Source organism: Sesamum indicum, linkage group LG7, assembly GCF_026168435.1.
Source record: "Sesamum indicum cultivar Baizhima isolate 11 linkage group LG7, ASM2616843v1, whole genome shotgun sequence".
In the NCBI taxonomy this organism is placed as follows: Eukaryota; Viridiplantae; Streptophyta; class Magnoliopsida; order Lamiales; family Pedaliaceae; genus Sesamum; species Sesamum indicum.
This window is the reverse complement of record NC_142663.1, coordinates 12,835,804-12,860,684: the sequence shown is the minus strand read 5'-3', so window position 1 is coordinate 12,860,684 and position 24,881 is coordinate 12,835,804. Positions and strand designations below refer to the sequence as shown.

The 24,881-nt window shown below is 34.5% G+C and overlaps 3 protein-coding genes and 1 non-coding gene across 6 annotated transcripts; all 4 read right to left on the bottom strand.

Annotated features, from left to right (window-relative positions):
* Window positions 1-391: 391 nt before the first annotated feature.
* 4CL3 (4-coumarate:CoA ligase 3) lies at window positions 392-4,478 on the bottom strand. Its single transcript, XM_011086311.3, has 6 exons — window positions 3,152-4,478; window positions 1,485-1,683; window positions 1,229-1,374; window positions 1,072-1,139; window positions 878-980; window positions 392-771 (listed from the first exon to the last, which is right to left on the bottom strand). The coding sequence occupies exons 1-6, from the start codon at window positions 4,214-4,216 to the stop codon at window positions 643-645; spliced, it is 1,710 nt and encodes a 569-aa protein (XP_011084613.1). The 5' UTR covers window positions 4,217-4,478; the 3' UTR covers window positions 392-642.
* Window positions 4,479-11,107: 6,629 nt separating this feature from the next.
* Window positions 11,108-15,673, bottom strand: LOC105166824 (cellulose synthase-like protein D3). The gene is made up of 4 exons (XM_011086312.3): window positions 15,536-15,673; window positions 14,079-14,992; window positions 13,119-13,926; window positions 11,108-13,005 (listed from the first exon to the last, which is right to left on the bottom strand). Exons 2-4 carry the CDS (start codon window positions 14,951-14,953, stop codon window positions 11,242-11,244), a joined length of 3,447 nt encoding a protein of 1,148 aa, XP_011084614.1. The 5' UTR covers window positions 14,954-14,992; window positions 15,536-15,673; the 3' UTR covers window positions 11,108-11,241.
* Window positions 15,674-17,968: 2,295 nt separating this feature from the next.
* LOC105166826 (TOM1-like protein 1) lies at window positions 17,969-20,963 on the bottom strand. Of its 3 annotated transcripts, none has more exons than XM_011086313.3 (4): window positions 20,805-20,963; window positions 19,757-20,300; window positions 19,026-19,271; window positions 17,969-18,629 (listed from the first exon to the last, which is right to left on the bottom strand). In XM_011086313.3, exons 2-4 carry the CDS (start codon window positions 20,273-20,275, stop codon window positions 18,207-18,209), a joined length of 1,188 nt encoding a protein of 395 aa, XP_011084615.3. In that variant the 5' UTR covers window positions 20,276-20,300; window positions 20,805-20,963; the 3' UTR covers window positions 17,969-18,206. The 3 variants fall into 3 exon arrangements, with proteins under 3 accessions (XP_011084615.3, XP_088738670.1, XP_088738671.1); XM_088882544.1 differs by having other exon boundaries at window positions 19,757-20,311; window positions 20,805-20,940; XM_088882545.1 differs by lacking the exon at window positions 20,805-20,963 and adding an exon at window positions 20,433-20,536.
* Window positions 20,964-24,322: 3,359 nt separating this feature from the next.
* TRNAY-GUA (transfer RNA tyrosine (anticodon GUA)) lies at window positions 24,323-24,418 on the bottom strand. The gene is made up of 2 exons: window positions 24,382-24,418; window positions 24,323-24,358 (listed from the first exon to the last, which is right to left on the bottom strand). It is a non-coding gene; the product is annotated as a tRNA-Tyr (tRNA).
* Between the last annotated feature and the right edge of the window lie 463 nt (window positions 24,419-24,881).

Here is a 24,881-nt window from a genome sequence, read left to right as displayed (position 1 = left end):
GTTTTATTTAATATGATTTTATTAAAATGCTTTTGTAACTTATACGAAAGTAATTGCCTATTTTACGTAGTTTTATAGTGGAATTTACCAACTAAATACTTCATTTAATAATAATTATCACTTAACATATTCATTACAAATCATTAAGATATACTTAACTTTTATGAGTCTTTCAAATCTTTTCAAGTTTTAAATCATCATTTTTGCATTGTCATTCATCATTATGGCCACTAATATATAAAGTTAAAATAACTTAATAATTTTTAAAAAAATGCTAATTTTTGTTATAATTAGAGATATTAATATTTTTTTAATATATTGTGTACAGATATCGACTGTGCCCGGTTGCTAATTTATATATCGAATAGCATCATACGCAGTATGTCCAGAATGAGCAAGAAAACAAAGAATCACACACTCAACTTCTTATTAGGAAAGAATTCAATTGAATTCCATAGATATTACAGTTGAATAAGTTAAAAAAAAAAAAAAGGCAGAAACACTACAGAATGAAAATGTAGTTTGTAGTAGCACACAAGATTAATTTATATGCACAAGGCACGCCGTTATACATAATAATAAATTGAGGCCAACAAAAATAATTAACTCCAAAACTAATTCAATTGATAATATACTAATTAATTAAGATGTAGAGGATGGTGCTGCTGCTGCCAGTTTGGCTCTCAGATCCTTCCTTAAAATTTTCCCAGCTGGGGATTTGGGAATGGCATGAACAAAGTACACTTTGTGCAGTCTCTTGTAAAACACCACCTGCATGTACGCAACTTTAATTGCTCGTCTTTATTGTATGTATATATATAATGCTGAATGACAATCTCATCTAAAAGTTTAAACTGTGAGAGATCTATGAATTGACCTGTTTGGAGATGAATTCTTTGACAGCTTCCTCTGTGAGTTCGAATCCATTTGATCGAACCACAAAGGCGACCGGAACTTCACCGGCAGCCTCATCTTTTTGCCTGCGTGCAGTCGATGTAAATTATCTGATTTTTGCTTAGTTGGGAAAAAAATAGTTGTGGAGAAAAAGAAGAAATAAATTAATGGACTCACGGGACAACAGCGGCATCAGCAATATTGGGATGGCTTATGAGAAGGGCCTCCAGCTCTGCTGGTGGTACCTGCAACACATATATATTGAACAATAATTTGTTTGATTTGAGCTTGAATTTAATTAATTTCACTAGGTAATATATGTTTGTGGTAATACCTGAAAGCCTTTGAATTTGATGAGTTCTTTGACTCTATCAACAATGAAGACATCATCATCATCATCCACATAGCCAATGTCACCGGTATGGAGCCATCCGTCCACATCTATGGTTCTAGCAGTCGCCTCAGCGTCATTCAAGTATCCTAATTATAACAATATTATTTATCACGTTAAACTTCCTGGCAAAATCTTAACTATATGTTTATATATATGTGTCTAGTAGTAGCAGCAGCAACGGCAGTAATAGTAGTACCTTTCATGATCTGTGGTCCGCGGATGCAAATTTCACCAGGATGGTTGCGGGGGAGGGAGCAGCCGGTTTCAGGGTCGACCACCTTGAGTTCAGCATTGCGTACCACGTTCCCACACGACCCTGATTTTGTAGGCAATGGTTGCTTGGCGAACGCCGGGGACATTGATAGTACTGGTCCAGCCTCCGTCATTCCATAACCCTATATATACACCACTAATTTAAGTCATTTCATTAATCACCATCGCCATCATGCATAGAGGGGGAAGTAATTAGACAGGCATTGTAGCTAGGACCAATAAATTTATGGAAAATTGTTGTGCTAGTACTGTACAATTTGTCCTCTTCATTTCAATCCAAATTGCAAACAAACATAAAATCTTGGCTATGTATCTCAAACAATAAGAGTGTGGTAGAGTTTTTTGGTAACTTTGATGGTTCTTGAAAGCGACAAAGAGAAGGTCAATTGATGACCTGGTCAGCACACCAAAACTCATGAAATTTCACCAAAACATTAAAGTGAAATGACACAAATAACGTCAAAGTTCTTGATTAGTAGGTAGCCAAGAAAGTTAGTTGGGTTGGCAATTGGCACTCACGGATGGTGATTCATGACCAAGAAAAGAGGTGGCCCTAGCTCCTTTCAATTACCTCCACCTCTCTAATTAAATCCCCTAATAAATTATAAGGTAATTTAATTAATGTACGGAAATATTCTAGAGTCAATTACGCTAATTGAGATCAATATTACAAAATACAAAATTATACTTTTTTTTCTTCAAAAAAAACTTTTAAAATCATACTTACACCTTGAAAAATTATAGTAAAGTTTTAAATGGAAAATACCAACTGTGTAATGTATTAATGAAGATAACATAATCATATTTTTATATTTTCAAGGAGATAAATAATATATATATAAATATAAAGAAAATGACTATAACTACAATAAAGTATTATTTTTTTTGAATTTTTTATATCGGAACATATTATCAATAATTTATAGTAAAGTTACAATAAAATAGAAAATTGAATCTGAGGATAAGGGTGAGTGCCAAGAAATATGCACTGTCCCATTCCAATCTTACTCGGAAGTTTGACTTTATTATATTAATGAAGAGATATGAAGGAGAGGAAATCTTAGTGTGAATGAAAAGCAAGTGAAGAGAGCACGTTGGGATACACAAAATGGTAGATCTCATTGGCCTTGTCAACTTGATAAAATTCCTACTCAAAATTTACACGACCCAATCAATTCCTTTAGATTATAATTAAATTTAGTTTAGATTAAAATTTTTGGTAAATTGTTATCATAGAAATTTACGGTCATCCCTCCCACCTACCTCCACCCTCCAACTACTTTTTCCTACACGCTAAATATATGTCTATGTATCTGCATTTTATTATAATTTATTCAAATATATTATATCATATTCTTTTTATTGCTATCTGCACAATCTTGAAATATCCAACAATCTTGAATATTATGGGTGAATATTTCAAGGCGGGAATATTCCTAAAAACGTACGGGAAAGTGGATTTTTGGAAATTTTTGGCTTCGAAATCGTGAATAACTGATTTGGGAGCTTTTTCAAGACATGATTTCTTTGGTTAAGTTTGTTAGTTTAGTTGGTTGTGGCCGCCGCCGGCGACGGTGGAAGTGAGCGTACCTGCCCAAATACCGCCTGTGGCACACGGCTGAGCAGTGCCGCCTCCAGCTCCTTGCCCAGCGGCGCGGCACCCGACAGCACCATCCGGATCGAGCTTAAATCGAAGTTATCCACCAATGGGTTCTTTGCCAATGCCAGGACCAACGGCGGCACCACCGCGGCCACCGAGACACGGTGTCTCTGTATCAGCTCCAGCAGAGAACCTATCTCGAATTTCTGCATCAGCAGAACCGGCGCTCCCGCTCTCAACGAACATAACAGCACCGAGTTCAATGAGTATATGTGAAACAATGGCAGGACACAGAGCACGACGTCGTCTGGCTTCAAGTATAGATTCGGATTCTCGCCGTCGACTTGTTGAGCGACGCTGGTGATTAGGCTTTTGTGAGTCAGGATGACGCCTTTGGGTAATCCCGTGGTGCCTGAAGAAAAGGGGAGCGCCACGGCGTCGTCCGGATCGATTTCCACTTCCGGCGCTTCATTCTCGTTTGCTTCCGAGAGCACCGAGAAATGCAAGCATCCTTCCGGCGGACTGTCGATCGTGATAACGGAAAAGTCTTCGCCGAACACCAGAGAACTATCCCCGGGGTCGCGGAGCTTGTCGACGTATTGCGATTGCGTGATGATGACTTTCGATTTGGAGGCATTGAATTGCTTGAAAATCTCTTTCGTGGTGCAGAAAGGATTTGCGGTAGTGGTAACCGCACCAATCATTGAAGCTCCCATGAAAGTGAAAACAAATTCAGCGCAGTTCTGGAGGAGCGCCATGACGACATCGCCCTTCCTGATTCCGAGATTGGATAAACCAGCGGCGACCTTCCGGCAAACGAGATGTGTTTCAGCGAAGGAGTAGGACTTCCCGGTACTACCCACCAAAAGGCACGACCGATCAGGATACTGCGACAGATTCTCGAAACAGTAGGTGTGCAGAGGGAGGTGATTGGAAATGGGGATGGCGGGGAGTTTGGACACAAAAACATGAGTTTCTGATGTTTGATTCTGAGGCAAAACCAGAGAGGAAGACAGCTCTGGATTCTGAGTTTCAACAGAAGCCACCGACAACATTGTGTCCGGATGATTCGTGATCTCCTCCAAACACACAGGAAAACTGATGTTTCACGAGCTACAGAGATGATTTCCTCTGTTTGTGCTAGCTCTTGAAACAAATCAGAGGAGTGAGTGTGAACAGAGGGAAAGAAGATGAGAGAAGAGAGAAGAGAGGTTAGGTTAGGTGGGGGAAGAGACTCAGAGAGAGTTCTGAGAAGAAGGAAGAAGAGAGAAGGAAATAATAAATAAATACGGGAAGATTGGGGGAGGAAGGGAGTTTGGGGTGTTAGGTAGGTAGGAGTATGGAGAGAGAGGAGGGAAGAAGAAGTAGCTGCAACTGCTGACCCGTTTTGAGAGACCCGATCCTCTTCCTTCCTTGCACCTACCTACCCTTCTTTGCTCAGTCAATTCCTCAGTTTTACCCTAAAATAATTGAGTCTACAACCTCCAAATTTCATTATTCAAATCCCCTACTTATACCCTAATTTAATTCAAATCAAATTCCACCCAATTTTACAATATTAACCATACATCCAAACACACTTGATGCCTCCATATAATTTCATTTTTTTATTATATTTATCTAATTGCATAAAATATAAAAAATAATCAAAAACTAGTAAATAAATTAAATTTAAGTATATATATGTACTATTATAATATAATGAATATTCATATTTATCTTTTAATTTATTTCTTTCCCTATAAAATATTATCAAAATAATAATTTCAATAGTTTCATAATAGTAATTTTAATATACTTTAATAATTTTATAATTATATTTTTTTTCTTTCTACCAACTATCTTATGTTTTTGTTCTGTACAAATTTCTACATTTTTTAAAAAAATTACAATTACAATTTATTTTTCTTCTCTCATTCCGCTCCACGTTTCTTTCTTTACGCTCCCTTCGCACCACATTTGTTTATTTTCTTAAATGTCTTTTTTCCCCCCTCATATCACATGACAATTCTTTCTTATAGGCTTGCGAAAACTGCATGCAACAACAATTAATAGATAATAATGAAAATTTATTAATAAAATTAATTATTAATTGTAAAAAAAGTGAATATAATTGGGGATATCTAGGTAATTTATCATCTACTAGGCATGTGGGTTACTTTGTAGGTTTTTCCCTTAATAAGTAGTGTATAGATATGGAAAATCTTTCTTAAATCAGGCTTGAAAGAAATACGATTGGTAATTTTTTTTTTAAATTATACAACAATCACACGATAAATATATTATATATATCATATAATTAATTCAAATTCAGCCTAATCAAAATCGAGCTAGAATTTTCGATATCGTTGTATGGTAACTGAATTTACAAAGAGCATTAAATCTCCACCTCTTTTTCCTTCCAATTCATGTGGGGCTTTAGGAGGATTCTGTTCAATTACAGGTCTCAATTTTTTTTTTCAATAATAATTTTGTTTGTATTTTCTTTCTTTCTTCTTTTTTTTTTTAATTTATAGATGTCCTTCTGTATATTATTTAATATATTGAAAATATATATCAAGTTTTTTAGTCTAACAAATACGTTTAAATGATACAAGAAAATAATAAATTATTATAGAAGTAAACATACAACATGGGACTGAAACTCAAGGTTGTGAGACCTCGATCTTATGAATTGAGCAAAACCTTATAATATGCACACAAGATGTCAAGAATACTGAATCGTAACGAAGATTTATTTTGATAACGAGCAAAATGCAGGCAAACACATGTGATATTACAAATGAGCAAATTATCCCTTATGAAAAAAAATATCAATTTACTTCCCTATGTTTCTTAACATAAAGCAGTTTATGTCTTAATTGCTTCACTTTAACAAATACAGGAAAGTAAATTAATATTTTTTTTTCATAAAAGAATAATTTATTCATTTACAATATCACAAAGTATTTGCTTGCAATAAACCCTTATTATGATATATTACCTTATAGTACGTAAATAGAAGGATCAAAACAGAATGTCTAAACCACCAGAGCATGCCTCTATTTTACTTACGTAATATATGAAACAATTTTTAAAAAAATTTGATTATTTTATAATGGGCCACTAACCAGCAATCACTGTAATCTCAACGTGAATGGTGCAAGTTCGAATCTTACTGGAGGATATATACATAACTTATTATTTTATGTGAATATATTATGAGACGGCGAAAGTCAGCTCATAATTCTTGATTTAATGAAAATTGGACTTGATTTATAAATATATCGATGGGGCTATTATAATAAAATTAAGCAACAGTGGACGAAAAGGACATTCCGTGACTATGAAGTTTCCCTAATTTGATATTCATTCTTCTCGGCCTAATCTTTAGATTAATATCTGTACAACCTACACCAAATCAAAGTAAACCCCTAACCATCATAACAAATAATAATAATAATAGAAATAAAGGAAGGAATTAAATCATCACAAACAAAGGGATGAAAGGGAATATATCTATAGGGTAGGATTGAGATTTCAAAACTCTTTAACTATACACATATTTTGAGTATGAGCCCAACACATATAAGTGTCGGTCTGCTTATAGTAAACTGGCTTTGTTGCTCTATTTATTACCAGATTATCGCATATTCGATTATGATGTACGTCACTTGCTCCGTTTCAATCATACATTGATTCTTATTTTCAGAATTTATGTCGTATTTATCTGATTATACGCGCGCAAGTATTGGGCTCCAGTATCTATCTGTACTAATATAAATAAAAACCTTTTGTCGTATCGATTTCTAAACACCCAAAAATACCCTTTAATTTATTTTTTCCTTCAACGAAAAATTTGGTCAGCATAGTAATTTTAATATCATTTCAAATAATATCACAATTGTAATATTATTAATATTTTTCCTCTCAACCCACTACTCCAAGCTTCTCTCTCACCATAACAAACCTATAATTATAATTTATTTTTTTTTTCTCTTTCACCTCACTCTTAGTTTCTTTCTTTTCACGGATTTTTTTTTTGTCTTTTTATCTCATATTTTAAATGCTCGTAAAAATCACGTAGGACCGCAACGGGTACAACTAAAAAGAGAAGCCTACAAAATGTAAGTAAAGGGACAGGAGGATGTGAGGAAGAGAGGGTGAAAATGAGGTTGGTGTGTGGATGGAGGAACAGTAGAGTAGTAATGTGGGGGCGATGGATTGGGTTTCGGGTGGAGCGTGTGAATGTGAATGTCGCACGCCAATGCAAATTTATTGGTGTTGCCGTCTTTGTGGGTTTTCATTTAATTTGGTGGGTGCCTTAAATCCAAGTATAATAAATAACCAACAAAAATGAAACAAAGGAAAAGAGGGGGTAGTTTTCATTGATTATGTGTGACAGTGTTGAAATACACTTGCATACCACCATTCCTTTTACATTTGCGTTACGTACGCTCTGCACTTTGAATTTTCTTTCACATTCTTCCAGTGACCGCATCTCACTCGCTCATTTTCTCCGCTTTTAAACTCTATTTTATTTCACATTTAGAATTTTATTTCATTTTGACCTCTCATGAGGGTGGGGTTTGAAATAACACTACCTCAACTCCAAATGTTAAGTAGCTTTATTAATAGCTCTAACTCGATCGAATTTGAATCTTTTATATAGCTAGTGTGATACACTTTTTGTGTGATTAGTGTACAGTTCATAAAAAGTAACAAATCATATAACAAGTGTAATGTACCTGCTTCGTGATTGATTTGATTTGACAAAACTTGATTCGGATAAGAATTTTCCTTCCTTGTGAAGTAGCTAAAGTCAAAACATTAGCTTATATATGCAACTCTAAGAGGGTCTTTAGCTAAGTTTATAAAATTTTAAAAATACTTTATAGGGTAAATTACGTTGATATCGCTTGAGATTAGATTTAAATACATAAATAATTCATATTTTTGTAAAGTTATATTTATACCCCTAAAGTTATAGTTGTAATTACAAGAATATATACTCTATTTAATACTCAAAGTTCCCCCCTCCCCCTCCCCCCCAACACACTCTAAGGTATATTACACTATTAACATGTCCCTTCGGGGACATATGATAAAATTGGAACGATACACTATTAACACCCTCTAAGTGGCGTGTCTATAACTTTGCAAAAAACACAGAGTATTTTGTGTAATTTAGACGTAATTTTAAAAGGTGTCAATGTAATTACCTTTTTTTATATGACGTTTGAGGGCTTGTCATATTAATTACAAAATAATTGTTAGTAATGTCTTATAAATTTGTAATTTTATTTATCTAAATATTTTAAGAGCATATTTTAAAAAAAAAAATATCCAAACATGTTGCAGGATGCATGAATTTATAAATTATTTTAAATAAATTTAGCCAAATACCCTCGATGTTACGTAATGACAGCATGGAATGGATAGAAGTCTAGAGAGTCGGCTATTTGATAGCATCATATATATATAGATATTTGGTAATATTATTTCAAATTTGGAAACTTAAAAAATATTGCACACAAAAAATTCCAAAAATGTGAATTATAATATTTTGTTGGTACTCTTATTTATTTTTATTTATTTGGAAATTTGCTACAATATATTTTCTCTCTCACACATCTCTCACGTCTCCTAATTAAAGTTACAAATGAACTAAATGCTTTTCCTCATACATAATTTTTTTTATTTTTGTCAACTTATCCAAATATGATTTTTATTCCTTTGTTGGAGATATTTGTAAAGATTTCGATATATTTAGCAATTAGGTCCTTATAATTATATATATATACATATATATATATGTATTTGGTATAAATGTATTTTTAATTCCTTAAATATGGTTAAAGTGTAACTGTAATATATTATTCCCAAATTAATGCACCAACCACGTTATCAATAATTTATACGAAAATGTTTAATTATAATTAACCCAGTTTTGATGATTAAATACTTGTGAGACAGTGGTGGGATTAATTGTGAGCTGGCACTCATTTCGTGCACAAATCACATGTACCTTATTTAATCACGCTCAATTATTTTATTGCAGGATGTATATGATAAAGATGTATGTATTCAGGGGGAATATTATATATAATATGTATATATATGAATGCATACATCTTTTGATATTTATTTTTAATATCCATTATGTTATTCCCTTTTGTATCCCCCATGATGATTTGTAATTATAATAGTTATGGTGTATTTTGTAATTACAATTTTGGTGATCTATAAATACCACCATGTATTTTATTTGTAGGGGAAGTTTTAGAGAGAATAAGAAACTGATTTGGAGGAAATACATATATTAATTTTTTTATATTATAGTAGGAATGATAGACCAATAAACTTAAAATTTCTCTAAATTTATATCAGGTTTATAACTATTGGTGCTTTCTCATTTTCCGTTGAGGAAAGGATGGGAAGGCGACATTAAATTCCCCCACTTCCTCGCCCGCTTTTAATTACATTTGAACTCTCTCTAGAAATATAAAATTATATTTTTAAAATTGCACTTACATTCCATTTGAAAAGTCATCGTTTACACTTGACTTTTTTTAATTAGGATTTAGACGAAAAATACTGATTTTAGCAAAATAATTAAATAAAATTTTTAATTTTACCCCTCATGTAACACTCTTGTGTAATAATTTTGTACTTAAAGGAAAAAAGGTAATAATGTTATCCTTGCTCCATATATAGATATTATATTTATTCCATTAAGTACAAAAGTATACATAAAAATATTAAATAAAGAAAAAAATTAAAAAATTATATAATTTCTTTTGCTGACATCAATATTTTTCATCCAAACCTAACGAAAGAGAGGATTCAGTGTAAATAAAGAATTTTCAGATGGGATGTAAATATAATTTTTAAAGTTTTTGGGATAAAGTATAATTTCGTATTTTTTAAAGGGCTGTACTTATAATTAACCTAATTGAAATATATCGAGACATCATTATCTAGAAACATATTGAGAAATTCATAGTAAAAGTACTTTTTCTTTTTTTATCTTTTATAATAAGATTCAGTTAATTATTACATCAATTACCCAATACATTTAAATACAAATTTATATAAAGACTTGTGAAAACATTGATGTTGGATTCTTATAAAATCTGACGCAATCAAATCGATGATACGTCTCCTTCCGTTAGCAGAATTTTCAAGAGACCTAAGCCTGAAATTATATTTTCAAAAAAAGATATATATAGCAAAAAATCAATATTTTTATACATTTTTCCACAAAAAAATGCTTTATGTGACGATTATTGAGAAATTACATAAGTTGGATAGTGGACCGTATTAAAAAAATGCCATGCATAGATAAGTTGTAGGTACCTACGTCTTATGTTATGCACACTTGTGCAATGAAGGATAGAAACTGTCAAGTGATAAGTAGTGGCCACGGCCTATCTCAAGCCACTCCGACTGCAAAATAACATATGAGACATAAACACTCTGTAGATAATCCGTCCCCACGCCTTGTGTTATGTTCGCTGCAGTTCTTAAGTCTTTATTTGCAGAAGCCCTCTAAAATTATGGCGTGACCACAACTTATCAAAAACTAAAAAAAGTTAGCCAAAACCATTTGTGTAATTAACGAGTTAAATGCCTTTTATCCTTGCAAAAATACTAATAGTCATAAAATCTTCTTTAAAAAGACAAAAGAAAAAAGACAATTTGTGCTCGGAACTTTTGAAAAAGAAGCAAACTGCCTTCTATGTCATGGAGTGATGTCGCCAGTTTTTGGAGTAGCTTTAAATATTGCCATCAGAACGAACATTATTAACAAAGTATGAAAAGGCCAACGAGGTCTAAATTAATTGGTAAAATTCAAGCCTTATTTCTATAAGGTTATATATGCTCGAATTCCACAAACGTATAGTTATCCTATTTTAATGATAGTGTTAATCAGTTATATATATTTGATATCGACGAGAAGAGGTAAAACAAATGAAAGAATAAATTTATTGTGTAAGTTGCTGGATTTCCCAACAGATACAACATCAATATAGTGTGTATGTTTGGAGTTGGAGATGAAACAAAATGGAAAGTTGATTGAAAAGAGTGTATGTTTTGATCAAGGGAACTGAAATGAGCCACCAATCTGGTTCTGGTTAGCTCCACTGGGGGGATTTATGGCCACCCATAGCAGGGATATGGTGATGGCAATCAGCCCTGACCATACATACACAATGGTAGGTGTTCTTCCTCTTCTCCCCATCAGTCCCTTTGCAAAGGGGTAGAGATGTGCCAGCACCCAAAAGCTGAAGAACACTCCACCCAGGAGACGGCTCCATTGCGGTATAACGCTGTATATCGTCCGGCTAACGCCCACCGCTATTGCTATCAAGTTCACCATTATGATAACAATGGGAGGTATCATGAGGGATGTCCATTTCACCATGTAAAGATCAGCAAAGTCGTCGTCCTCGTCGTCCCCTGCTGATTTTGATGTCAAGGTGAAAGAGATTTCGACTCCAGCAATCACTTTCAGCAGCCCTTGGAAGACGGCAGCCAAGTGTGCGCTGGTCCCTCCGATCAGCCAGAATTGTTCATTCCTCCACCACTCCTCCAGCTCGATCCCGGACCATTTCACCTCCAGCACAGCAAGTGCACAGAGTGTCATGGTAATGATCAGGAGGTAGATCAAGAAAGTGACGTTCAGAGTTTGGACGATGAACTGGCCCGAGAAGAGAGATAGTGCAGGGAGAAAGCAGTAGACAATCAAGAAAACGGAGGTGAAAGGGTAGATTCCTACATTGAGGTATGCTATCCTTTGCAAGACCTTCATTCTTGAGCTTGCTAGAAAGGCATTGTTCCGCGAGAAGAATATCTCAACCGAACCGGTAGCCCAGCGGAGGACCTGATGGAGCCTATCTGTAAGGTTGATCGGTGCAGTCCCACGGAAGGCATCACGTTTTGTTACACAGTAAACTGATTTCCACCCCCTATTGTGCATCCTGTATCCTGTGACAACGTCTTCCGTAACAGACCCGTAAATCCACCCAACGCGTTGTCCCCATTCCGTTTTATCCTCGTACCAACAGGAGATGACACTTATTGCTTCGGCAATAGTTGATGCGTCAAGAGGTTCACGGGGTATGGTGAGGGCACCCGGAAGTCTTCCGTTCTTCACAGATGGATGATCAGCCAGAGGCCGGCCTTGAAACTCTGCCACTGGAATCGAATCAATAAGTAGATTTGAGTTGCCAAACATTTTTGGAGCAAGTGAAAGATTCATCTCTTCATCATCAGAATCGCCCATTCTCAAGGCTCTATTTTCTTCTGGTGTGTTAGCAATTGCAGCATGCTTCTTTCGATGGCCGAAGCAACAACTGCAGAAGCCAGCGCTGTGCTCTTTGGCACGAGGTGGATCAAAACCATAAAGTGCGATTCGCCTAAACAGGCATCCTGTTCCAACATAAACGGGACCCTGCAGCCCATCCAGAGCTCGCATATTGCCATCGAAGAAGACCGTATTCCTATTGGCATAACGATCAGATGGGTCAATACCCTCAAATCTCTGTGGGAACTGAACGTAGCAGATACGGTCGCCACCTCTGTCCATCATGAAACACATTCCTTCTCTCATGGCTTGTGAGTTATAGATGTAGTGGTCACAATCAAGGTTGAGAATGAAAGGTCCATTAGACATGATTGCGGAAGCACGGACTAGAGCGTTCATGGCACCTGCTTTCTTATTGTGATCATAGCCAGGCCGCTTTTCACGAGAAACATATACAAGCATTGGTAGACGGATATCAACACTGCTCACGTCTATCACACTGTACTCCTCGCCTATGCCACAAAGCGGTTCATCACTTGGCGGCTTCAGCATCACCTACATGATAATAAGATAATTAACTTTGTACCCACTGGTTACCCGTTGGAGATATATACATAAATATATATATATATATGTGTGTGTGTGTGTGTGTGTGTGTTAATTGATACCTGTATTATTCCTGCATGATCACCCTTTGAGTGGTCAGCTGCTGAAGTCAACCAAGTGCCTGGCCAATGGGTTCCATCTGCCATCCATGTAGCTTTCTTTATCTTGACAGCCTCTAAAGGTTCTTCTTCTTTCTTGAGTCTCTGTTCTTTCATGGCTATAAGTTCTTCCCTAGCATGATAGGCATCAGATCGGCGTCGAATAGAGTCTGGCAGACTATTAATGCGAACCTTAAACTCATCATACTCACGCTTCACACGTCTTCTATCTTTGACGAAGTCACTAAGAACCTTGTTCTTGGTAGGATCTTTCTTCAGATTGAAATAAGTTTCTGGATTTCTAGGTTCAATCCTATGTTTGCGACAGAACGGTACCCATATATTTGCAAAACTTGCTGCTTCTGCCATGGCCTCAAAGGTCAGAAGTGCACCTCCATCATCAGAAACATAGCAAGCAAGCTTTTCGACTGGATAATCAGCTGCTAGTATTGACAAAATGGTATTAGCAGTGACAAGAGGTGGCTCCTTCTCTGGATCTGCAGTAGAAACAAAGACATCGATGCCAGGGAGATCAGACTTTCCCATGGGATTGCTTGGATTAGGTGTCTCAAATTTATCTTTCAAGACATTTAGATCAGTAGCCCGATTTACAGGGCAGAGCTTTGGCAACTGGTCAAGAATCCAAGAAAAGGCGAACCATATTTCACAAACTATAGACATGCCCCAAAGCCAGACAGCATCGTTGTTGGGATGACGAACTCTCCATGCCAAGAAAAACCCAAGAACAACCATTCGGATAGCAATTAGAAGCCTACAAGCATAGATTACATAGCAAGAAAATGTAGATCAGCATATGCACCATCGTCTCTGGAGCATGAGCACAATTGTTAATAAAGAAGCAAACTGCTAAGAGAATTTGAATAGCATCAGAAGAAAAAGAATAGGCCAGAGAGGACGTTGTACCTGTATGGGCTGATGATGGCGGCTGGAATCTTTAACTTGCGAGTAAGTGGTCTCCATGGCTTGTTCATAAACTCAGAAGGCTCAACAATGTCATCATCCTTACCATTTTCAAAGCCATCCTCCTTTGGCCATATAGCATTGCCATAACCGTACGTGGCCTTCGTCTCAAACAGCCAACGATTGTGATCAAAATCTCCTGTCTGGTTCCTCATCAGAAATGACTTTGATGATTTCATCAAGGACAACCTCCTCTCCGTTTTTGACATCCCAGATGGTGGTGGAAGCTGCGGCAGTGATCTCCAATTCTCCAAAGCTTCGTTCAAATCAGTAGTTTTGTATTGCTCCTTGCACCCGGGACAAATACCCTCTCCTGTCTTAAGCACATCTATGTAACAGTCTCGGCATATCTTGAAATCACACTCACACGGGAGGATGTCATTTCCCCTCTCGTCGCTCATCACCTTGCCATCACATCCATTAATGGCACAAGAAGACCCTTTCACGCCCGCCATCTGTGGATGGTTAGGATCCGAATCAATGACTTTATCCATCAAATGAGCCCGTGTTATGCTGTTATATCCACCAGTAAAGAGTGAACTAGACACGTATTGCTCTTCAACCTTCTGTGAGACAGGGTTACTAGGCTGGTTATCAGGGGTCGGCGGTATATGCACCGTGTAGTTCAGATAATCGCTGCTGCCAAGTTCGCTATCAAGATCATCCCTTGAAAAGTTGACATAACGGCCCGATGAGGTCCTCCGAGCAAACGTTACACGTGCTTGTGGAGGCAGCGGTGGCTTCCCATTCTGAGAATCCAGCACATCGGATGCTGTCGATAGATCCGATATGCTGGCCTTAAATGATTTGGATGCCATTTTCAGAGATTCCACTCTCAATATACGAACAATTCGACCCTGAAAATATATATATATATAAATATATGCTTAAATGAGTCTGACTTCTAAGTTCTGCATTCTCTAAACATAAGTGAATTGGATTCAACAATGGAAAGTGTCATCTGTAAACTATAAGGGACTCTTAATTTTTATCAGGGCCTCAATGATAATGCTTCAAAACAATCATCAAATCGGAGGTCGAAAAAATTAAAAATTCACACAAGAACTGAATAATGCAGCTCAGTGACAATACACCAAGTTCAAATAAACACCTCTACAGCATCCAAGGTACTCACAGCCCACACACACAACCAAAAGAATCTCAAAATCCAGTTTTGATTGCGAGATCTTTGATAAAAACCTTGAAAAGCAGACTTTAAGGTAAAAGAGTAGCTGAATAACAAGATACACATAACAACTAAGGTAAGATCATCATCTGTTAAAGATCATTCTTTCAGCAAAATATAGTTAAAAAAATACAAGGGATTGATGTCATACAAAGATCATTAACAGACTGCAATGGATATATATTTGATGCAAGAACTAAGTGTCGTGTCATACCTCAAAGAGGGCAAAGACAAACGTCTAGGAGTTTAATGCGTCGGCCCGCCACCTCGTCTGAAGCCTTTTCTCTCTCTCTGTGTCTTGTAGAACAAAAGGTTGTGTATTATATAGATTATAGCGTGCAGTCCGTATTTGAATTTCGCAGAATGCGTGTGGGTGTTGTTGGTGGTGTTTATATCTACTGTTGACAGGCGGGCTTTTGCTGTACAAATATTTCGACTGGGAGTTACAGTTGTAACTCAAAGCCTTTCCGCTTTCGGACACTATTGTCCCTTTTTTTTTATTTTAATTGTATTTTTTATTTCAAATTATCCTATATTCTATGAATAACAGTAAATAATTCATGTTTCTGAGTTGAAACATGTAAAAAAAGAACTATCTACTCATAAAAGTCAGGTTGCGACACCACTGTGTCAATTAATTATGTTCTGCTAATAATTATTGTAAGTTAGTTTCTTTTTTTAGATAAAACATACTATATGTTGGTTTATGTTCTTTTATTTATATTTATAGTATATTTTAAAATACAAAAAATTATTTATAATATACATACAAGGATTAACTAAAACAAAGACACGGTACATTTTTGGTTCTCTGTTTTTGGATGGAAAACACATTCACTATGTTTGTTTTTTATTCTGGTCCATCTTTGAAATGGGCTTAACATACACCATGTTTTGGCTTGTTTTTTATTTACAAGTTTTAGGTATATTTTGCATTATTTTAAAATAGTATTTTGATTATTTTTTTATCCAAAAAATACAACTAATTATATATATTTTCATACATATATATATAAATATATATAAAAGAGACATGATTTGACAATGAACAGTACTTTTTGTCTCCCTACTACCCAACATTAAACATACCATACTTATTTTATATTATCTTCAAAAAAAAATCCAACATACACACTATTTCTAACTTATACTTATTTATTTTTATTTTTCCTCTCTCTATCTCCACAAAACACCCCAAAACAAGTTAAAAACAAAACCAAACATTATGATTGGATTTTGAGTATGCGTCATGCAAGAGCCAAACTTTTTAAGTAGTGATGATTAGTTTTAAAATTTAACACACCAACTAATTGATGCACATTATACAGATTGCATATGCACGCACACTCTATCGTATTGTATGCAGACATAATTATCTATCGAGTCTTGTACATGATTTTTTTTTATCTAACTCTAATACCATATTAAATTATCAAATTATTTAAAAGTTTAAATAGTTAAAAAAAGAATCATTTAATATTTAATATGTGTGAGAGAGACCAAACATTCAATCAAGGTTATGATTATTGAGAATAGCGGCAGCGGTAGTTGGCATTGGAAATGGAAGAAAGTTGGTAGTAATTAAGGCGGAATGAGCGGCAAGTTAAAGGGTAACATTAACGACAACAGCAGTGTCGGGGTAGAAGAATTAGGGCGTCAATGCATAATTCGTCGCTGGCATAAGAGTACATACATGTGAGTAAGATCGTGTCCGAATGAATGAAACGATATATTCATATAATGCAGTGCACGTTGTCGTCGTGGACGTGGCTGCATGCTGCTTGACCAAAAACATATATATATATATATATATATATATATTTAGTTTCTTAGGATTCGGAATTAATTGATATGGCCTGCTGAGGCTGAGCTCTAACCGTGACATGACATGCCTCTTACTTGTTCACACATCCAAGAACCTGTTGATTAAACAAAATCCATCATATATTATATTATATATGCATGTCTTCCACAACCCGATATTCCGCACGTTCCTGCAAATCTAAAATCATCACTAGAGCAACTGCATTGTCCGGGTATTGGATTTGGAGCGGCCACAACTATCCGACCTCCGCTTTTGATCTGGACCCAATCCCACCCTATTTTTGATGAGTTCGGGACCAGAACACGTTGCACCTGCCTCAATTGCCATCCCCAGAGTTAATTATGAAGCTCTCATCTCATGTGAGGAAACAAAAATTTTAGGTATTCGAGTTGCATGCATAGGGGTTGTTTTCATTCAGCGTCTGAAAATAAACTCGAAAGACCGTTTTCGATCTACATATTTTACTTTCCAACTGTTTAAATTACTTGATATAAGCAGAAAAACTACAAGCAATTCTATCATATCTTCTACAACTTATTAGTAAAATTATATATATTAAGATGTTTTGCCAAACACTTTAATTTTAACATTTTTTTCCCCATTTTGCAATATTATACTGCCGCTTAATTTACAATTTTTTAGTTTTTGGCGACTTACTCCCACTGCCAAAAGAGCAAAGAGGAGGGAAGATAGCTGAGATCCTGCGGTGGATTGTTGCCCTCCGCCCATTTTTGCCGGTGGCTTAGGAGCTCTCAGTTGGGACACTCTTAGGTTAAACTTAGACGCCTTGAATGTTGACAGTCCAAAAAGAAAATGCAGAAATGAGAGAGAGCACTATTCTATCTTTTTATTTAAATAGTTCTCCAAATTGATAACCAAATATGAATAGGGGATCCCCAAATCTGATGTTCTACAACATCAACAAACCCGAAAGAAGGTACGAAGAAAAAAGTGGTTACTCCTCCTATCATCATTTAAATAAAAATCCAAGTTAAACAATGTACGTATATCAACACTGGCCTCATGAGAGTTCCTTGACATCAATCAAGCATTCTTGTATTCAGAAAGTAATGAGATCATCTTTGTTGGGCTGCTTTTTCTTTGTGTCGTGTGCTGCTTCCGATGTGCTACCAGATTTCTTACCAAATATCATTTCATCAAGATCATCCATCATCTCGTCGTTGTTCCCTCCCTGACCTCCAGTCCGAGCGTTTGATGGTTTCCTGATCAGGGCTTCTTCGTTCCCTACACGAGGCGAGTCATCGGGCTCTACAGCAACAGGTATCATGGCTGGTTCTGGTTCCCGAGGTACCACCAAAGGTTGTTTCATGTCTTCATATTTAGATAAAACTTTTTGTATTTCATCATTCACATTCAGTGCTTCGAAAAGCAAGGCCTCGTTTTCCCCAGCTGTTTCAATGATTCTCTGAACAGTGTACTGGGACTCACGACACTGTTGTAAAAGCGTGCTGGTCAACTCATCCTGCATGCCAAACCAAAATTAATCTCAGACGAGGACAACATAAAATGACTCGTATGACCAGAATGCCCCATAAATATATATTGCCAATGGACGATGCATTAACCTTGATCAAACTGTTACAAGAGATTCTATTTCAAAAGTTTGGAACTACCACTACTGGTAAATTTTCTTCATAGTGAATGTACACATATTAAGGATGCCAGAGGCCTTACACAAGGGCCAAAAAAGTGTGAACATCATGTACATGTAGTGAAATGAGTCCATGGGCAACACCAATGTCTGGAAACGAGAACAGAGTAAAGCAGTTTCACGGTTCAACAAGCTCATACGCACAATGAAAAGAACAAGACACCTTAAATGGTACATTTGACAGCAGAGATAAACCAGTAACAGTACCTGCAGAGCATCTTGTTGTGGAGAAGAGGATAAAACAGTGCTTAGAAGCTCTATACTATTTCTTGCCACATCAAATGCTTCCTTAGTTTGTTCAGCTGAAAAGCTTTGTGCAGGGATTTCATGATGAAGTTGTTGCGCCAATGTGGCGTTTGATTCAGAAGCTGCTACTGATCTTGGAGGAGTAAATATAGGAGCCAGACTCTCATTATCGCGACTAGGGAAACGTATACCCCTGGATTTCAAACTCTGAAATGGCATGGAAAATAGTCAAACCGGTCAACTTAGAGGTTCAAGCCATATAAGCTATTAAGTGATCAGTTGAATTTGTCAAATTCTCGGAAATTCCTGAATCATTTCTGCTAACAGGTATTGCACCAGAATTAACTACTTGTCCTCAATTAATAAATTCCGGCATAATGTAATGGAAAATATTAGCATTCAATTGATATTCCAGAAAGTTTCGTATTTAGCACTGTGCATGAGTAAAAAATCAAATAATCACTTGAATCATACAGGATGTCAGTTCAAATATCTGTGGTGGGGATAAAAACTAAGATGACATGGAAGGATCCTCTGAATAAAATAGAAGTTGGCAGACAGAGAACAATATTGCAGTAAAAAAAGGAAAGCCTCAGAATGTTATGCATTGCTGGTCTAATTTTAAAGCAAATAATAAAGAATAGTAATACACGAGAGAAAGCACACTAGGCCCACACACAATGCAAGATTACCTTGTAAGTCTCTTCATAAACAGGTAAGTAACGCAACTCGTTTGAAGACTCTCCCCATGATTCGATCAGCACCAAAGCCTTGTTCCGATTATTGACGACAGTTTGAGGGTCATCAATCAACTTCACCATCTCGTCCAGCACTCTCTCAGATGCAACCTCAGAGAATGCCTTCTCGCAATTCTTTACGACGGTTTCGAGCAACACCAGAGCCAAGTACTGAACCCTGGGGTTCTTCAACATGATTCTTTTCTTCATTCCCCTTATCAACTCCAGACTGTTGACTCTGTCGTGGTTGATCATGTCGCATAGTTCAAGATTCAGGGCCCAGTCAGGCTCATCCAGCGTCTCAGCTGTGGCTTCCTCTACAAGCTTGTCTGCCTGATTTGGGCCTTGGAAAAATTCCTTCATCTTGAAACTCATTGAGCTCATACCAGCACTGATCTTTTGCCCAACCTCAGACCCCCCAATCTTCAAGCGCTCGCCTAACTGGTTCACTTTATCCATCAAATTGTCGCTCATCTTCTAAAAACGGCTCCGCAACACTCTGAAACAATTCTTCAATTATTCAAAACCTTTGTGACTAAACGTCTAAAATCATAAAACTCAAGGCCGAAAAACCTAGAGAAAATAAGTCTTGAATTGATAAAATCGACAGCAAATACAGTATAAACCCTACCAGGCACGCTGTGAGCACAAGCACAACAAAGGTTAAAATCGATCTTTATTCTCAAAGTTGATATCATCAAAGTCATAAAAATTACCAGAAATTTCATATAAACCTTCAAACAAAAAGAGATGATTCAGAAAATATACCGAAAGAGAGAGATCAAACAATTAACAAAGCTATCTAATAAAATAACCAATTATGCTCAATTTCCACTAATTCGCAACAGAAGGAAAAAACATGAGAAATATTTACATCAGACAACAACAATCCTAGAAATCTAAAAACGGTACCAAATAGAATGATGAATCAAAGCCTTAAATGGTTAAAATCGATCAAGCAAACACAAAATTAAGAGGTTCGAGTTTGAAGGAGTGTGTATACCTTAGAAGAAGTGAAAGGCGAAGAAAATCCTGGACAGATGGTTGTGCGGGCTGTTGGAGACGACTTTGAGCGACTTTTTCAAAAGCTTCTCCAACTCCAACAAATGAATCCAACAATATTCCCCCCTCGCTTACATTACATGCCTTTAAACTCACTCCAACAACACTTTATTATTTAAATTAATTTGTTTCAATTATTATTAAATTTAAAAAGTATATATAAGAATTTGAGTCCGACGTAGTCAAAAATTTTAATACATATGGGTATACTGTAATTATTTGATCATTTTGGTTTCCGCACTTCATGTGAAGTCATATAATTAAAAAAAATATGTAAATAATTTCCTAAATAGGTACACGTACAAATTTTGCTACCCTAATATTCTTACGACCTTCATTATCCTTTCTCTTACGACCAACTAAGTTAAACATCAAAAGGTTATAATCGGAGCCTTCTTAGTGTTATTCTAACGGTAGTGCGTTTTGTAGAATTCATCTTGGATAATTGAGGTGTATCCCTTTCATCTGGAGTAGCAATAACCCAAATAATCACTTTAAATGATTTTATTCAGAGTTTTCGGCGCAAAAAATGCAGCTATTCAGTTGAATCGTGATTAAGAAAGAGAAACAAACATTCATCGAACCAAACACGAGACAAAATTCTAATAATTTGATATTACAAACATAGTTTATTGTTCTTTTACTAATTGAATCGAACTCGAGTTGAAATTAAGAACTTACCAATTGCATGGAAAATTTTGTGTAAGTTTTCTTTATTAGGTTTAAAACCCAGAGGAACTTTTATTGATTGGCTTCAAATAAGTAATGTGCAGTATATCAATTTAATCAATATATTAATATAACAATAAATTATAAAATATATTGATTCAATCAATACATCAATATAATAAATATTTATAGAATATATTACAATAAACTTACAACGTATAGCCATGCATATTAATTTCAAACTTGTATATAAAAATATTAAATGATGGATAAAATTAGAAATTTATGCAATTTTTTGGTTAGATTTATCATTTTTCATCTAAATTTTAATAAAAGAGAATCGAGTATAAAGAATGACTTCTCAAAGAGGTATAAGTATAATTTTAATTTTTTTTAAAAAAATTATAATTTTATATTTTTAGAGAAATTTTATGTATAATTAATCCATATATTCAATTATGGGTTATAGATGAATGAGCCTAGCTTAATATAAAAGGCCAGGGTCTTGATCAAAGGAACCCAACTGTATTACTAGATGGTAATTGCTCATTTTAATTTCACAGTTTTAATAGTAACTATTATTTCATAATTTTTTTTCTTTATAAATCAAATATCGATATTTCTAAATTATAATACTGTTATTACAATATTCAGTATGCAATATATCAAATATTTCGAAATCAATCAATAAATTCAAAATGCACAAAAAAAGAAATACCACTATTAAAAGTACACTAAATACCTTCACATATGTAGAATCAAACTCACAATCTTTTAATTATAAGACCTCCGCTCACCATTCAGACAACCGATCATTGATACTCCATAAAGATTATTATTAGCAAGAATATCTGATATATAAAAAGTTGTGTATAAAATCATCATTTAACACACACATATAGATATATTTTTGTACATAAAACATCATTGCAAGTGCTTTAAGAAATATTGATGAATCATGGTTAGACGTTGATTTGTTTGGTTATAATCAATATTATTTATATACCATAGTTTTAAAAACTGCACTTATTTATAGTGTATGAAATAATTATTAATATTACTTTTTTTTCCTTGGAATATTTATGCATTTTGGTATGGGTTATAAAAGGAGGTATAATAATTAATTAAAGTATCATGTTTAAACCACAAGTCTTGATGTTCCTTAATTACCAACGGAAAACAAATCCCAATCATTAATTTATTCGATCTAAAACTAATCGATAAAAGCTTATTTGAATTTAGTTTGTTAAATATAATAAATTAAATTTAAATATAATTAATTCTTTATTTGAGAAGCCACCAAATCCGATTTAAGCTTGATTTAATAATTAGATAAAAAAAAATAGAATATTCGTTGACTTGCATTTTGGTGGGTCAATTTGGTCAAGATTGGTAATTAATTAAAGGTAGTGGAATATGATTACACCAACTTCAATGCAATTAAAGTAGGTGTAGGTCGGTGAAATATTAAATGTGTAGTGTACCTTAGCTTCATCTCAAGTCTTTTTTAAACATTGCGGATAATTACGCTCTTTTCTTTTGAGATTTAGTGTAATTATATGCAGAGTTTTTATAATTTAAAAAATTACATCTAACATTGTTAATATTTATTTTCATCAAATAAATAAGTTTTTTCATTAGTGAAAACTCACTGAATTTATTGATGTTGACAAAAAAAAGACTAAATAAAAATTGATATTTATTCTCGATTGACTTGTTATTGACTTATTGTAGGTCAAACACATTTTTTCGAATTAAACTACCCTTATAACAATGAATATATACATTAATGCGTGAAGCTGTACGAGGGTAATTTGGTCATAAAAAGATTTAATTAACTTACAATAAGTCAGTAATAAGTCAATTGATGGTAAATATAAATATATTTTTATTAATATTTGCAAACTTGGTGAATTTTGACTAACGGAAGAACTTATTTGTTAGGCGGAAACAAATCTCATGTGTGCTATATATAATTTCTCAAAGCATGGAGGGTATACATATAATTACACCAAACCCCAAGAAAAAAAAGTGTAATTATCCCTATACATTATATATTTATATTAATTTTGATTAATTTCTTATTGTTTTAAATAATATCATTTTTCTTTAATCATCACCCTCACTACGTGTCATTCACACAATTACTGTATGTTTTTGTAGGTTATTGTTATTTTTGGCATAGCACATAATTATTAGTATTAAAACATTTTGATCGATTTTATTTCAAGATTATTAGTTTAAGCTAACCATGTGTCAAATGCAAATAATCAATCCTATTACTATTTAGGAATAATTAGACTGCTATCTCTAAAATTTGATATAATTATATGTAAATTTTATATGATTTGTGAAATTACATTGAGTATCCATGATATTTGTTCTGTCTATAAATATACTCATTGTTAGTCAAAATTTATTGAATTTGCTAATATTAATTAGAAAAATTAAAAAATTATATTTATCATTGATATTGACTTATTGCAGGTTAATCAATTATTTTATAATCAAATTATACTTATATATTTTCAAAATATTAATACATATGAGGATGTATATATTCAGTTCTATTGGATAAAAATAAATACCAAATATAGTAGATGTAATTTTTTGAATGACAAATATTTTACATATAATTATACTAAATCTCATAGAAAAACGATGTATATATCCCAATAATTTTGTATTCACTACTGTTAATAACGAGATGTATTATTATTATTTTTTTATCCAACAAAAATCGAGAGGTCTTGACTTAGTAACAACATTGTTGTAGTTGAAAATAGGAAATCCGACCTGCCGGATTCGAACCAGCGACCTAAGGATTTAGCTGCAAGCTTTCGTACCAACTACAGTCCTCCACTCTACCAACTGAGCTAAGGTCGGGTGATGCTTACACTTTGTATTCAATATAATATAACATATAGTTACTTTCTTAATAAATAAATAAATAATAATAATATTCTTATAACATTGATCACTCCAATTTTGCAAATAGATGGAGGCTCAATCTATGATTGAACAGCAGACGCTTTGCTAGGCTTGTACTTAGTTTAAACTTTCATACTTGTATTCATATTCTATCGCATGTGGGGTGGGTCTAAATCCACCGTAAACTCATAAAATTATAGGAGTGGGTATGGGTAGAGTAGGATTTCATATCTTAAGATTCTTGTGGAGGTGGGTAAATATTTAATACCCTAAAATACTCAAGCATATTAATATATTTTAATCCCATAATACATTCATTTTTATCTGTTAATTTGAATGATTGAATTTGTAAATTTTCAGTAAATTTATCAACTAAAAAAAGTATATAATCATTTTAATGCATATTTTATTTACATTA